The following is a 16,586-nucleotide window of genomic DNA, read 5'->3' on the forward strand; positions in this document are numbered from 1 at the left end:
TCAATATATAAAAGTCTATCTAATCCTTTCATTTTCATATAATTAACAAAAACCCAAAGAACCCTCCCATATGCACTTACAATTGTTGTACAAAGTATTCTTTTTCCTTACTCCTCTAGGAGCACAACTGTTTTTTTCTTACGCTATATAAAAATATAAAAAATAAAACATTTATATTATTCAATATTGGACCTAAATTTTCATATAAATAATAATACAACACTTTTCATTGTAAAAATTCATCTACATAGTTTCCAAACTGAATTTCAAATTTCACTTGAATGGGTCTTCTTCTATAAGAGCAAACAAAAGGGGAGGGGGGAGAGAGAGAGAAAGATGAATAAATTTAAAATATATTTGTTCTAAGCTTTTTCAAAAGTTAAATGCCTTTCAAAATATACAAGCACACTTACTAAATAGTCCTTCTCTCTGGATATCAGGATCTCATGTGAGAGCACAATACAAGGAAGTTTCCACAGTATATACTGGTTAATTGTTCCCAGCTGTGGTACCATATGGGAGGATTCTTTGGGTTTTTGTTAATTATATGGAAGGATTAGATAGACTTTTATATATTGACACCTGTATTTGTACATTTCAGATTGGCTTGACAAAGGACTGCCGAAATAAAAACCTAATCTAGAGGTTTTATAGCCATACCTGATGGTGTACTTACCAGTAAAAATTTTTTGTATATTTGTGATAGAAAGTTAATGTTGAAATGATACTCACCTAGTGAGTTGGAGTATGCATTGGTGTAATATTTGTGACAGTACCTGTTGTATACCTGCCTTGATTATTATGGTGGATCCACAGCTCAGGCAGCAGAACGGGGAACCAAACCCGGTTCCTCCAGATCAGAACGCACCTGCTCTTAACCACTATGCCACTGCACACATAAAACTTAAGGAAGTTTCATGTGTGCCAGTGAACTTCATGGCACAGTGAGAATACAGACCTGGTTGCTCTAGTTCTAGTCAGCATTGTAAACCTCGTGCTGCACTGGTTCCCAAAGCAAACTCCTAGTATAAATGCAACCCTGGCTGTGAATTTGCAGGAGATAAAACTATTCAGGCTAGTGAGGACTGTTTTCAATTTCTGAGAATTCGTTAAGCATCTTTCCGCTGTGCACTGTTGGAAAGCAGGGAGTTAATACAGCACAGGAGAAATGCCTGTTTCTAAAGTGGGAGACAGACGGAGACAAGGTAGCTCAGAGGAGAAATAGCTTTGCGAAAAAAGCTGATATCATGGATTCCTGTAGAAGATAAAAATCTGATTTGTGTGCTTATGGCTGGGCTTGAGGGAGCTTTAAAGAAGCTGGTGGGGCAGGACTTGGGAATAGCATTAGAGGAAAGGAAAAAAAATCTTGGTTTCTTCAGATCCTTTGGGAGTTGTTAATAAAGTTTCCTAATATGAAGACTGACTGGGCTTCTAGTTTTCCCCCCCTAACTGCTAAGGTTAGCACTTCAGTATATTCCTTGGGAAAACATACGATCGACCTGAATGTTGGTCCAGAATGTTGCTGTGTGGCTTGAAAAAGGAGCCGTTGTGAGTGTGGGAAATAGTTCTGAGATTCCCTTTTATTGTTTAGAGGCAGAATGCTGCAGGAAGCAAACAGGGATGAGACCTGCAGCCATGCACTGGACAGAATCTAGTGCCCTCCACAGAGGGCTAGTTTGCAGAGTCGGTGAAATGAGGAGGAAAGACCGAATAGAAAGACAAGCGCAGATCAATGCCTGGAAGAGACTAGCTGAGACATCAGTGGAAAGGGTAGTAGATAGTGGGATTGGAAGACCCAGAAGAAAACAGGCAAAGCTGGCAGCATAACAGGAACATGCAGGAGCAGACGAAAGTAACAAGTCTGTGGTGTACAAATGGAAGTATTTTGATGCGTACATCACACACACAGAGCTGGCCCAGTGTGCCTGTCATGTGTAGCAATTGAGAAAAGGTACCAACTACATGGGCAGGCAGTTGAGAAAGGGTAGCGACTACATGGGAGAGGAAATCCTGGCTGCTGGGACTGCCTGGGATCAGGAAGAAATACATTTGGGCCGATTACCCACCAGCGCTCTGGCACACAGTGGGACCAGAGTGTGTTGGAGCACGAAATGTTGTCCTGATGCGTTTCCCCTTTGTGGCATGCCATGAGAGGAGGTGCATTGGGAACAAGACTTCTTGTCCCAATGTGCTTTCTCTTGCCCCATGTGTGCTTCTCACTTTCTGCAGGGGAAAGTGAGAACAATTCTGGTGGGACTTTTCACACCAGATCAGGGTGGGGCTGGAGCCTGGGAAGTGGTGGCCAAAAGCTTGAATCAATACATTGATATAGTTGGGTTTTGTGAAGGAACAGCACAAACAGGGAGAGAAAGGCAATAAGCAGGTACTGTTTCTGACTCCACCTCACCTCCCCCAATCTGCTTCTGCCTTACCTGATGAAAAAAACAAACCTCTCTCTTGAAGCAAAAGAGGGAGAGAGAGAAGAGGGGAAGGAACGGGGGGAGGGGGGTTATCAGCTCTAATTTTGAGACTCCCAATGGTGGTGAGGTCTGTGCCTTTAAAGCTGTTGATAGGTGGAGTTAGGAGAACCGGAAGAACCAGAGCCCCTTTGCAGTTTCAGCAGACAGATGCACGGCAGGCACTGGGCTGCCTCCTCATGCGTAAACAAGAAATGCGAAGAGAGCCCTTTGCAAGCCCAGTGTGAAAATTATAGCCCCGAGATAAGCATTCAATGAGTAATGGGCCCTCGTTGCATATTTTGCTACCCAATTGCAAGGAAAGTTCTTACACAAGAGCTCCACATAAAACCTCTTAAAATATCGTTTTTGTTTTTCAGTGTAGAAATGGTTGAACAATTGGGTCTCAACCCAAGGTCTTGTATTTTGTAAATCTTGAACATCCCTGTACCAGCTAAGAGGAGCAGGAGGTTCTTCTTGAATTAGGGTCCAGCAAGGTAACTCACCAGGTGCACATTAGCTGTTTAGAACAGCTACTCTCAAGTGGCAGCATAGACATTTTCTAAAAAATCTTCTAATTCTCTGTAGAACATGAACAAAAAGGACCATACAATCCTTGTTCTGCCTTCATTAGAGACAAAGGAGAAGTTTAGTTGTAAGACCTCCTTGCATTGTATTCCTATGCAGCCTATAACTTTTCTTCCAACATCACATAGAGACGTGTGGGCATCGCCTATCTGGGCACCTAGCTAAAAAAAAAAACCCTAGTTGACATGAAGTCATCACATCAACATTGCCCTTTCCCCTGCCTTCTGCTCCACTTGTTTACTCTCATTTCTATCAACAGAGAAATACTCATAAGATGATGTCACAAGTGGACTTTGGTTTTAAATTAAATTCATATCTGGCTTGGGATTATATATGTGTGTGTATTAGTTGCTTAACAGTGCAGTCCCAAACAGAGTTGCATCTTCCTAAACCCTTAGTCAGGCAAATAAGGGTGGAACTCTGTTTAGGATTGCACTAAAAATGTTTTAATTGCTTTACTGGATTTGCTACCTGCCTTGGGCCCTTTTTAGAAAAAATGGATTATAAATGGAATAATTAAATTATCATAATCATAAATACTACTACTAGTGGTGGTGGTAGTATTACCCTGTTTCCCCGAATATAAGACATCCCCGCAAAATAAGACGTAGTAGAGGTTTTGCTAAAGTGTGAAATATGAGGCATCCCCCAAAAGTAAGACGTAGCAAAGTTTTTGTTTGGAAGCATGTCTGACGAACAGAACACAGAAAAATAAGACATCCCCTGAAAATAAGACATAGCGCATCTTTGGGAGCAAAAATTAATATAAGACACTGTCTTATTTTCGGGGAAACACGGTAGGTATGAGCTGCAACTTCATCTGTTTGGAAATCAACTTTTCTTTGCTCTAGTTTACATTTAAATATACAGTGCAGTTCAGAACCACTTCTAATGTTCTTCAGTGCGTCTTGCTTGTTTTCATTGGGCTATTAGATTCCTGCCAGTTATTCATTTTATTTCTAATTAATAGTCTCTGATCAGTGCAGGCTAAGCTCAAAGACTTTGTGCTGGCAAAGACTCCTGTGAAAGTTTGGCTTTTGCATTAGCCCCTGTGGGTCACAGTCTGTCCCTGCACACCTCCCTGAGAGCATCTTCCATTTACAGTCTCTGCTTCATTTATTTTATGTCTTAAATGAATGTGTTTGGTAGTTTAAATGCTTCTTAAATGGAACATGACAGGCAAGCTCATCTTGCGGTCTCTTCATAAGGAAGTGACGGCAGACAGGACTACATCAGAATTGTCGCTTAAGCGGCCATCCAAACAACAAAAAAAGTTCAATAAATCCACATCAAATATAGAAATGGAATATAATTGGTAATAAAAAGGTGTGAGTTTGGGCTGTCGTTTTATTCAAAGGGATTCCCTGCAGGCAACATGTCGTTTAGCTCTTCAGAAACCAAGGCCAAGATTTCAGACTGTCTAGTCATAAGCCAAACAGCAGGGACTGAAGGAGGCATTAACCTCCTGTAGATGAACTAATTGTTAGATCCTATTTTAAATTAATAAATGGCAGGCATATATGAGGAGAAACTTACAGGCCTTCAGAGACAAATGAAACTTTAGAATGAGGAGGCAGTTGCTATGGTGATTTTTTTTCCTCCTGTTCTCCAGGAGATATAGGTTAAGATTCCAGCGTGGGTAGTTTTGGGGGTATACCTCATGTATATGAGGAAAGGTAATTCTGTTTAAGCTTGACAACTGCACCTGAAGCAAAAAAAGGTAAGACTCAGGTTCCACTGAATGTGGATGCAGCTCTATCTTTCATCATGAAATTTGATCAATTCTGAGTTGTTTTTATCTGTCATAAGAAAAAAAAAGAATCCTCACCAGTACATATCAGTGAATCTTAGAGCTGAATCTACACGGGGCAGTCAAAGTACTTAAAGAACTCCAAATGTTGTTGTTATTGGGCATGTATGAAAAACAGAAAGGCACTTCCAAATGTAAAAGTAGCAGGTGTCTGTGAGGTGTGAAACATGAAGAAGAAGAAGAAGAAGAAGAAGAAGAAGAAGAAGAAGAAGAAGAAGAAGAAGAAGAAGAAGAAGAAGAAGAAGAAGAAGAAGAAGAAGAAGAAGAAGAAGAAGAAGAAGAAGAAGAAGAAGCAGCAGCAGCAGCAGCAGCAGCAGCAGCAGCAGCAGCGAAGAGTTTGGATTTATATCCCCCCTTTCTCTCCTATAAGGAGACTCAAAGGGACTTACAATCTCCCTTCCCTTCCCCTCCCCCCCCAACAAACACCCTGAGAGGTTGGTGGGGCTGAGAGAGCTCTGAAGAACTGTGACTAGCCCAAGGACACCCAGCTGGCATGTGTTGGAGTGCACAAGCTAATCTGGTTGAGCCTCCACAGCTCAAGTGGCAGAGCGGGAAATCAAACCCAGTTCTCCAGATTAGAGTACACACCTGCTCTTAACCACTACACCCTTGGTGGCAAACCTATGGCACTCCAGATGTTCATTGACTACAATTCCCATCAGCCCCTGCCAGCATGGCCAATTGGGAGTTGATGGGAATTGTAGTTTATGAACATCTGGAGTGCCATAGGTTCACCACCACTGCACTACACCATGCTGGCTCTCTTAAAAAGACACTTTAGACATCTTTGTTCCAGATCTCCAAATTAGCAATCCAACCTTATAGCATATGTGTGATTTCTGCATAAATCCAAGGTAACTTTAAATTCAATTCTGCATCATGTCTGCCTGACACAAGTTGATTTCATGCAAGCAGATTACCAGTTCCACAACCCCAGAATGTTGCAAGCCTCTAAGACTCAATCTATAAATTTCTCAGTATGATGTAGAACACTGGGTAGGTAGAATTCTGGACCATATCATTTTGGACTGCAGGTGAAAATGAGGGGGTTTCATATGTCCCAGTACCTTCTGTGTAAAATAAGTGTGTGGCATATCAGAAAGAGGGCTACACTGAATCTTTCCTTCTCTATGCTATTTTACTTCATGTAAATAATTTTTAAAAATGAGATAGCACTGAAAGGTAGAAACCATCCATCTACAGCCTAGAATTCTGCCATTTGGTCTGCAACCTAATTCCCCATAATCCATCAATCAACTTTAGCGAGCATCTAGTTTAGCAAGTGAGGAGGGGAAAGTCCACGGCTTCATGATAAAGCATGCTTTGCATGCAAAAAGTCCCAACTTTCGTTCTCAAAATCTCAATCGAAAAGGATCAGGTAATATCAAAGATATCTCCCTGACACCATGGAAAGTCATTGATTGCAAATCAGTGTGGACTATTTGATAGTGTAGTAGACTATCTTGATAGACCAATCATCTTTCTCAGTAGAAGGCTACTTCATGTGTTCCAGTGTGCCTCTCCTCTGAGCAATGAGCTACCAGCCATTCCTCCCTCACTTCCATCTTCCTTGGTTAAAAGCATCCCTGGACTATTTTCAGGAGATGTAATAGGCACTGCTGCATTTGCTCTCACTAGCAGCTTCAATCAAGGAGATATGGCCGGGGTGATGGGAGCTTAGTGCCAGCTTCTCTGATGAAGGGTCAGCCTTGGAGAAGAAAGGGTATGGAAACCTTTGGAATCATGTACATTGTTGCTGGGCAACCACTTGGGTTCCCAATGGGATTTTTTTTCATCCAGCATCAATAACGTTTGCTCGCTGCGATGACAAGAGAATGAAAAAAGAGGGCAGGGAAATGACAAATTCAGTATGTTCCACTGTGGTATAGTGGTTAGAATGTCATACTGGGATTCTTGAGACAGAGGCTCAAAGTCCCAAGGTATCCCTAGACTTCCTGGATGACCTTGGACCCATCACTCTTCAGCCTAACCCACCCAGCAGTGCTGCTGTGAGAATGGTTATGGAGTGGCCTTTGGAGAGACTTTGACTTGCAAATGTTAGAGGCGTGCCACTGGAAAGGATTCAAGGCAACATTCCAATACTCCTTTTTGACGACATCATGCTGAACCTGTATGACTTTCCCCAAAAACAGCTGAGGAAAGTGAGTCTGCCTCTTTCGGTTTTCAAAGAACAAATACTATGCTGCATTCCGAAAAGAAACTTTGTCAAAGGAATTCAGTCTAAAACATTTGAGATGTATGCATACATCTACCCCACCCCACCCCACCCCCCCACCCCCGGTGCATAATCCAGCGATGGAGATGGAGAATCCACCATAATGCCTGGGGAATCCATCATAATGGTGGAGGGAAGGGGGTGGGGATTGAACGCTCCTGCTTGCCATAGTTTACACAGGCAAGCAGGAAGCGTTTGCAGCCTGGTTTTAAGGGAAAAAACTCTCAAAATTAGCGAGTTTCATTAAACCTGGGTTCTGGCCTGTAAAACAGGTTAGCAACATTTGGGGGGCCACATTCTGTGGGAACTCCCCCCCAAATGCTTTTAGAAGGGGCCTCAACCCGTTTTAATTGGTTCAGGCAGAATGGGCCAGAGATGTTCCACCATGCTTTTGGTTGAGGTCCCCTGTCTGTCTGATTCCATTTGCCGGTCTTCCAGCCATCCATCAAACATGCATATAATATTTTAATTTCCCCCCCATGCTGTGTCAAGGTAGGGAGGATGTTTTTCCCCATAGTATTATGTTCTTGTTTTGCCATTTTCTGGGGTTTTTGGAGTATATATTAATGCTGGTTTGTGAATTTACTATTTGTGTCATGTTTTAAATATGAATGGATGCCACCCTGGCTTTGGTCAGGAAAGGCAGGATATAAATTTAATAAATCATCATAATCGTCATCGTCGTCATCATCGACTGCACACACTTGTACCCACTGATGCAGCTTTATCCTGAATCAGAACGTTGGTCTATCAAGGTCAGCACTGTTTGCCCCAACTGGCAGTGGCTCTCCAGGGTCCAAGACAGGGGTCATTCATGTTACCTACAACCTGATCCTTTTAACTGTAGATGGTAGGAATTGACCCTGGGAACTTCTGCATGCTGTGGAGCTGTTCTACCGCTGAGCCACTACCTCACTGGCTTTTCTATGAAGTGGATTCTATGAGGTTACGAAACACTACAAAATTCCATCCCGAGATGCTGGTTGAACACGTGTAACACCCCACGGGAAACAATGCTTTTTTTGATTCCAGCACATTCAATATTCTGATAAAAACCATCAGTTGCCTCCAACTGGAGCCATTACAAAACCATTTAACTGCATTTTGGAACAATACAGTACTTCTCTACCTTCCTGGGACAATCTCACAATGTGGGAGACAGTCTAAAATATTTTGCCACCAGTGTGGCCATGTCACCTGCTGCAGGGGTAAAATGGGTTGTTAAAACAATCTGGGAACAGGCAGAGGCAGTCTTAAAAGTGGGCAACAGGGGTAGCTGCCCCAGGCACTGCTCTGGGGATGGTGAGTGTTCACAGATCCCGTTCCAACCTAGCAGAGGGAGGCAGCCAGCTCAGCAGCAGTGGCGTATCTGCCTAGGGACAAGGGGTACCCCTTGTCCCCGGGCGCCACTCTTCTGGTCACATGGGGGGCGCAAAATCAGGCCCCCACGTGATCCGGAAGTTCTTCTGTCTCATTGCTTTTGCATGCCTCAACCCCATCCGAGGCACGCAAAAAGCAACGAGCACCCTCAACCCCACCCTGGACTCCCCCCTCTCTTCAGAAGAGACTGCAGGCTGCCGGCTGGGAACCCAGCCAGCAGGGGGAGTCTGGGGGGGAGGTGGGCACCCTAGACCTTGCCCATGTCCATGGTGACATGGGCAGGGTTGAGGGCAGTGGGGATGGAGCCTGGGGCATCAGGGTGGAGCTAGGGTGGAGGGGGGCAGAGCCTGGGGGGCATCCTGGAGACAATTTGTCTCCAGGCACCATTTGCCCCTGGTACGCTTCTGCTCAGCAGCAGCGGCTAATCACATCCACTCCACCTGAAGCTCAGACAGCTGGCTTCGACTGGCAGCCTTGGCTCCTGCCCGCCTCACATGGAGCGAGAACTACCACTGTCTTGGACCCCCATGGTAGAGAGTGCATGTGGCCATGGTCCTGGTGGTGGCGGCAGTGATTTTAGGACCCATGCTGGACTTTTGCCCAGAGTCACTAAAATCACCCCCTGGGACAGAGCATTGAGTGGCCCCAGATGCCCCGTCAGGGCTATATGAGGCCACTTGGCTTAGCTCATTCCTGGGTTGTTTTAATATGCTAGCCTGCCCCCACTAATCCTATATAACTATCTGCTTTTCAGCTCTAAACACCTATGACAATGAAGCACAGATGTTATGAAAGTGACTTCATAATATATGTTTATATTGGATGCATGTGAATAATCTAGCCAGATGTCCTAGCGTCTGCAGTACACTTTCCGTATAACTGTCCCATTTTTATTTTTGTGCATATATGAGATCTGAGAGCTTTGCAAAAGGAAAAAAAGTGAGATCTCAGGTTTCCCAGACACATTCTGCTCTCCCTTAAATAGACTCAGCATCAACATTTCCAAGCGCTCTCTTTTTTTCCCCCTAATAATTAGCTCTGTTGAAATTTGCTGTACTGAGAAATGGACCTTAGAGAAGCTTCTAGTTAACATCACTGATTTAAAACAAGCACTGAAGGCTACCTTTGAAGATACAAGTCACAGTTTGCTGTATTTTTTTAAAAAAAGAAAAGACAGACGAAATGGGGGGGGGAGTCATGCTGTATTAATTCAAACTGTATACTGGGAGTGGCGGGATCATGAATAATGCAGTGAAGACCGGGAATTTTCCTTGCAAGGTCCGTGAAAGGCAGGGCTTTAAGACAGATCAGCTCATAGTCTTTCATCAGGGCTGAGAGATCACCATCCATCTGGAGGGTTAAGGCAAGTTCAGGCAACGCTGAGCACCCGCTCGTCACTCCCAATAAAAGATTAAATCGAAATCTAATGGCACCAGGTTGAGTTCAGTGGGAGTCTGACAGCTGCTGGGAAGAGTTGAAGTCTGAATGTTTGATGCCAAGTGAATCGGAGTCTATTTTTGAACTCCACTTCCACATCCTTGAAGGAATGGTTATCAAAGACAAGGGAAGACGATGAACAATACCCCAGGCAGCCAGTGCAGAGAACAGGACCCTGCTTTATTTATGCCATTCAAATGACTGGGATTTCTGACAAAATGGCTTGAAAGAGACGGTCTGTTTGTAGAAGATGAATGTAAGTATTGCCAAAGGGGGAAAGTGAAAAAAGCGCTTTCAAATCATTTCTGCCTTTGGTAACAATCCTTTGATTTCCCCTTAAACTGACAACAGCTATTGTAAGAGACAGACGATTTGAAGAGTGTACGGGCTGCTGCCGACTCTGGGAATGCAACTTTTTCTTGTCTTTGTTTTTTAAGTATGTCCATAGCTGCCCTAGCTGAGGGTCTGCAGTGAACCGAAAGCCGGGAAGAAACAAAAGCTGTGGCTTCATGCAGGGGTGGGATTCAAATAATTTAACAACTGGTTTGACCATTTTAACAACCGGTTCTGCCAAAGTGGTGCGAACCTTGCTGAATCCCACCACGGGCTCTCGTGTATGCATTGCAGATTTAGCAGTGTTTAACTGCTTCTCAATGGTGCTTGATCTGCAGCAGAGCAGATTTTATTTTTAGCATTTCCAGCGTCTAAGTGGCCCAGTACAAAAATATACTCTGATTAGCTTTTTCCCCCCCAAACTGGGAAGTAAATAGCAAAATTATGATTTAGTGCTACTCATAATCAATTATGCAGGCGCGGCGGCTTCGACAGGCAGCAGAGCTTGAAGCCTGCAGCTATGCTTATTTAGAAGGCCAATTTCTAATTAAGTAGAGCAAAATAGTGTTAGACTGGGAAGATTTGAAAATTAGGCACAGTTAGAACAAACAGAATATATGCAGAATGGAAGGAGGGGTCAATCCTCACTCATAAATGTGGTTTTCACTGCAAGATTGATGGGATCTGTTACTTGTGCCGTTTCGAATTACTGAGAGCGCAGGCAAACTTTTACAGCCTTGGTTTTCAAACCATACTGTGGGACTTTTCACGATGCTATAAACAGTGGTTGAAACAATTCTGGAGAACGCACTTTGAACTTGATTTATTTTGCAATGGAAACAATACTCGTAAGCACTTGCTTCCTTCTGGCATACTCTATAGGACCTAAAGGTCTGTATGCCTGTGTTTATGTGTGAGTGAGTGGCATGCTTGCATAAACACAACTTGGCTGTAACTGTGCATGTAAAGTCAGGTATAAATGACTTCTCCTTGTTTTATGCTCAACATCATAATCACAGTTTTCTGGGAGGAAACTTGTGGGTTTATTTACATGTAATAACCTTACCTAAGCCTGTGTCATTTCAAGTATATTTACTGAGTTGATGTTGGATTCTATACCCAGGGTTGCAGTTTCCTTAGACTCTGACAGGCAAGGGGAAGTGTTTGACCCTCATCCTTCCTTCCTTATACAATATTAGAGGCAGGTTTTTATGATAGCCCTGGAAAATACCCCCTACTTGAACTATGTTGTTGTTTCTGTGTACAGCTGATCAGCTTATTATCTGAATTTTACAGGGAACAAGTTCATTGTGGCAGTGACTGAGCTAATGCCCTGAGGAGGGCAAATCCACCAGGGTGGCAACACACGGCTCCCATGGGTGGATTCGTCCCTTCCCCCTTTGGATGGAGTCGTAAAAGTCAAGTCCAGTAGCACCTGATAGACCAACACAATTTCCAGGGTATAAGCTTTCCAGAGCCCAAACCTCCTTTTGATCTCCAGTAATATTTGTATCTGACAAAGAGGGCTTTATTCTCAAAAGCTTATGCTCTGGAAATCATGGCACTTGACTTGAATCTTGCTGAGCCAACTTGGGACAGAGATGAGATCTGAACACAGGATTTATTTGATATGCCAGACTCTTAGCCCATACCGTGTGCTGATTCCCAGGTTATCAACTGCAGTCAGCATTTGTTCATGAAAACTCCTGTGCAAACAACATCTGTCTTGTCCTGACTGATGTTGTGCAGTTCTCAAGCCTGAGAAGCTGCTGCAAACTGTTCTTGCAACAGTGTGGCATTTTATATTCAGAACCCAAATCTATAAATGGCAGCTCTGATTCACATACAAGCCTTTCCCTACCATTTTCCGGTAGAAATCATTCACCGCAAACCAGTCATCGTAACTCTAACCCTAAAACTAACCTCTTCAAACTTCTTTTAAAATCCATCTACTAAAACTGGCATCCTGACTTGCTCTTGCTTATATATGCAAGTTTATTCCACATATCCACATATCTTTACATCAAGCACACTTCTAATGAGCATGTTTGATGTAAATGTACACAGGTTTGTATTTGGTACTGAGTATGTGGGCATTTGCATCGGAAGCAAGTGGGATTGGCATTAACCTGACAGGACAATAGAGTAGAATTCACACATTGAGTTGAAAAAGCAAAACCTCAATCTAGGCAAAACCAAGCTCTTTCTGATTCCAATGGGATAGTTTTATGCGTGTGCTTAACGTTTCATTAGAGTCAGTGGAATGTAAAGGACTTTGCTTAACTTGGACTAGACTGAGCTCTGGCAGTTTTGTTCAGACATTATTCTAGACTTGCGCTATAGTTTCCTGCATGGCTCCCACTCCTCAGAGAGCTGGAATGCAGTGCTTGTAATTCTGGAGGATCCACTGGTTAATTTCTCATAGATTCAGCTATAGAGAGTTCTTTGAAACACAGCTAGTGTGAAAGGGCTGCTACTATAGATCCTAAGGTAGCTGTGAACATCAGAAGGCAATCTGATCATTGAAGGAAGAATGAAGGGGATATGTGTGCACCCATATGTTCTCTTGCCTGCTGACAGTCCCTTGGAGAATGCAAAGTGTCAAAGAGCATTTCATGCCAACTGTCACCGTATAGGAGAAGAAATCTATAGATTTGATACTAAACAAGGCAACGTATTAAAAAATACTGGTCACTTCCCTTAAATATAAGTTTGTCGAATTAATATTTGAACACGAGACTACAAAATTACATTTTGTTATCAAATTTGGTACTCAGTGATGGTTTAAAGACCTGACATTCACCTCTGTACCGTATTCTTTTATGATTATGTGATGACTATGTGATACCTACTCATACCTCAAAAGCTAGATAGAAAAGGCTGTGGGGCTGAATAAATTTTCCAGTCCTCTGGGAATTTTGCATAGTATTAAGGAGGATAAATTGTGATCTGGGGTGTTCCTGGCTCAAGTGCAGGGGCATAGCGCCCAGGGGAACATATGGGGTCAAATGTCCCCAGGCTGTGGCCATTTAGTCACGTGGGGGCGGGAAATCACCCCCACACCCCTCCTCCTTCTCCCTGGGTCCATACACTGACTTCAAGACCCAGTGCAAAAAACCCCATTGTTTAGTCATGGTGTGAGAGAGCAGCTGCTCATATGGGGGGTGGGGCAGAAAATCAGATTTTGTACTGGGCTACATTTTCCCTAGATACATATCTGCCCAAATGTTATGTCTGTCAGGAACTCCCTACAAGGTCCCCACCACCACCACCACCACCACCATCTCTAGCGGAAGTTTCAAAAAGCACTATTTTTGCAGAAATTATTTCCTGCTATTGTCTTCAATAAGCAGGTCCCCCACCCCACCCCCTTTCCCCATAAGACTGTTAAGCTGTTAGTTCAGCAAACCCACAAAGGACTATTTATATTTCATTCTTCTAATAGCTGGTTTCTACCTTCAAAAAGACAAAAGAATAATGGCTCCACAGATATATTAATACACCTTTCTACTGTAGACAGGCTACATATTTAAATCTCAAATGTTCTGCTAAAAGGGCCCAGGGCAGATCAAAGACAATAATTAAAACCATAAACAATTTATCATTAACCAATAAAAAAGAAACCATCTTATAAAACAGACAAAACAACATAACTGGCCTACTTTACAACACTGTTGGAATAATTGCAATGATTTATTTGATACATTGTACAGTTGTTAAGCTGTGCCATGTGCACAAGATAAATGTGCTACATGTGATCCTGTCAATAAGCACCAGTTTGGTTCTGGTGGGTTTTCCGGGCTGTGTGGCCGTGGTCTGGTGGATCATGTTCCTAACGTTTCGCCTGCATGTGTGGCTGGCATCTTCAGAGGTGTATCACAGAGGGAAGTCTGGACACAGCGTATAACAGACTTCTCTCTGTGATACACCTCTGAAGGTTGCCAGCCACAGATGCAGGCGAAACGTTAGGACCAAGATCCACCAGACTATGGCCACGCAGCCCAGAAAACCCACTAGAACCAGTTGAATCTGACAATACAAAGCACCAGTTTGTCTTTAAATGGCAGTGTTTGGGTTGCCAACTTCCAGCCAAGGCCTAGAGAACTCATGGAATTAACAACAGATCTTCTGCAAATCAGCTCCCCTGGAGAAAATTGGAACATGGACTCTGTGGCATCACACCCCTGCTAAGCTCCCTTTCCAGACTCTTCCCCAAAATCCCCAGGAATTTCCTAACCTGGAATCTCCAAAAAAATTCCCAATCTAGGCAATTTGCACATAGCCAAGCTTTGGAACACATGTACCAGATTAATCTACGGTCTGAGATGGAAAAATCCACACATGGTCCCTTTCAGAATAAACAGATTTTCTGCATAGATTTTCAGCCCTTGATCATAACCAGATTGCTGAATTTTGATCGGAAGTTATGTTCAGAGGGAGGACTATGTGAAAATCTCGGACAGCCCAGACGCAAAATTTACAGCTAGCAAAACATGCGCCTTTTTTTTTACACTTCATAGACAGAAAAGCACTCAGGTGCATCACATATTCCACACATGACATTCCTTTTCATTTCCCTAGATCAAATTATCAAGGACAGAGACACAGAGTGACAGTGATAGCCGCCTACAGAGTCAGTAAGAAAAGGCCAGTTTTAAAAAACGTGTTTCCTTGTCAATTCCGTGCTCTTTTGTTAATTCAAAACTCGACAGCAGACTACAGTTCAAAATAATGTGAAACCTCACAAGACATTTTTAATAAAAGTAATTTTTTTTAAAAAAGAAAATAAGATAGTTGTAATATGGCGTATAACTTATGTCCTATTGTTCATGATTCTTTGGAAGGGGAGTGAAAGGAAAATAATTGCAAGTAGCTTTCTGGAAGGCATAAAACAATAGCATTCAGGTACTAGCAGTCTTGCTTCATAGGTGTCAAACTCGCGGCCCTCCAGATGTTATGGACTACAGTTCCCATCATCCCCACAAGTGTCATGCTGACAGGGGATGATGGGAAGTGTAGTCCATAACATCTGGAAGGCCGCGAGTTTGACACCTGTGTCTAGATCATGTAGCCCAGCATCCTGTTTCCAGCAGTGGCCAGCCAGGAGCTTGTAGGAAAATTAACTGATATTCAGAGATACACTGCTTCTGAACATGGAGGGTCTATTTAACTATCATGGCTGATAGCTGTTGATAGGGGGTAAAAAGGATAAGGAATTACTGTTACATCCTTTTAAATGTCTATTGCTTCACCTCCCACCCTGCAGGCTGGTTTCCATTGATTTGTTTCCCCTTGGTCCATGAAAAAAAATTCTCTCCAAGCCCAGAGTGCTAGTGCTCGACTAAAGAGTAAGCTGCTTGTACATTTGATATAGGCTGCCAACCTCCAAGTGGATACAGAGTCTCCTTCTTTAGAAGTTTTTAAACAGAGGCTGGATGGCCATCCGTCAGGAATGCCTTGATTGTGTATTCCTGCATGGCAAGAGGTTGGACTTGATGGCCCGTGTGGCCTCTTTCAACTCTATGATTCTATTATTCTACTAAATGCTCCTTCCTCCTGAATAACAAGTGATTTCCAGGCTAAGCAAAGATCTCTGTCTCTGCCTGGAGAAAATGGCTGCTTTGGAGGGTGGACTTAATGGCTTTATACCAAGCTGAGGTCCCTCCCTATCTCAAACACCACCCTCCTTGTCTTCACCCCAAATGTCCAGGAATTTTCCAACCTAGAGTTGGCAGCCCTAATGGGCCGCTGTGCACATGCATCTACTTGCATGCAGGAGTTTTAAAAACATGGATTTTGTAAGCAACTGTCTGCTTCCTCAAATATTGGAAGTGGACTGGGTATTGCTGTTATTGCTGTTCATTTTGCTGTAGGTAGCAAGTATGCTACTTATTTATTTGCAGTTGTTTGTTTTGTTTAGCCAAGGCCTGACCTTTAGTCTCTTGGCACCTTACCTCGGCTATTAAGTTGGTGCAGTGGGATTTTTCTCAGCAATGCACTTGTTTTTCAAGAAACTAGTTGTTACACTAGTTTCCTCTGGGGGTTTCTGTCAGATTTTATGGGACTACAACAAAAATTATTTTTGCCATTCCCAGTCCCTACAAATTTTGAAACCAACTATTGTTGTTCTTGGCCTCTCTCCCAGTTTCCCACTGCCTGTCTACCCTTCTCAACCTCATCATTCAATGTTTTCACTTGAAACAACGCTTGAACTTCATGTTCTCCACTTCTGATTATTTCATTCAGTGGGCTGGGGTTTTCTCTAGGTTGGGGAGTCAGCAGGTACCCCTCCTAGGCCAAGTTATACGCAGGAGTAACTAAGCTAGCTTTCTGCCAGATTTCTCTC

The 16,586-nt window shown here is 43.1% G+C and overlaps 1 protein-coding gene across 3 annotated transcripts in view; it reads left to right on the top strand.

The window, feature by feature from the left end:
• Positions 1 to 16,586, top strand: part of SCHIP1 (schwannomin interacting protein 1) — a 489,092-nt gene that overhangs the window by 305,206 nt on the left and 167,300 nt on the right. The window contains exon 1 of one of the 3 annotated variants that reach the window (XM_048505150.1): positions 9,791 to 10,163. The exons of the other annotated variants lie outside the window; for them this stretch is intronic. Coding sequence (XP_048361107.1) covers positions 10,158 to 10,163 — 6 coding nt within the window. The 5' untranslated portion in view covers positions 9,791 to 10,157. Of the gene's footprint in view, positions 1 to 9,790; positions 10,164 to 16,586 lie in introns of those variants that run through there. 3 annotated transcript variants of the gene reach the window in all.

The sequence above is a fragment of the Sphaerodactylus townsendi genome, linkage group LG08 (genome assembly GCF_021028975.2).
Source record: "Sphaerodactylus townsendi isolate TG3544 linkage group LG08, MPM_Stown_v2.3, whole genome shotgun sequence".
Classification (NCBI taxonomy): Eukaryota; Metazoa; Chordata; class Lepidosauria; order Squamata; family Sphaerodactylidae; genus Sphaerodactylus; species Sphaerodactylus townsendi.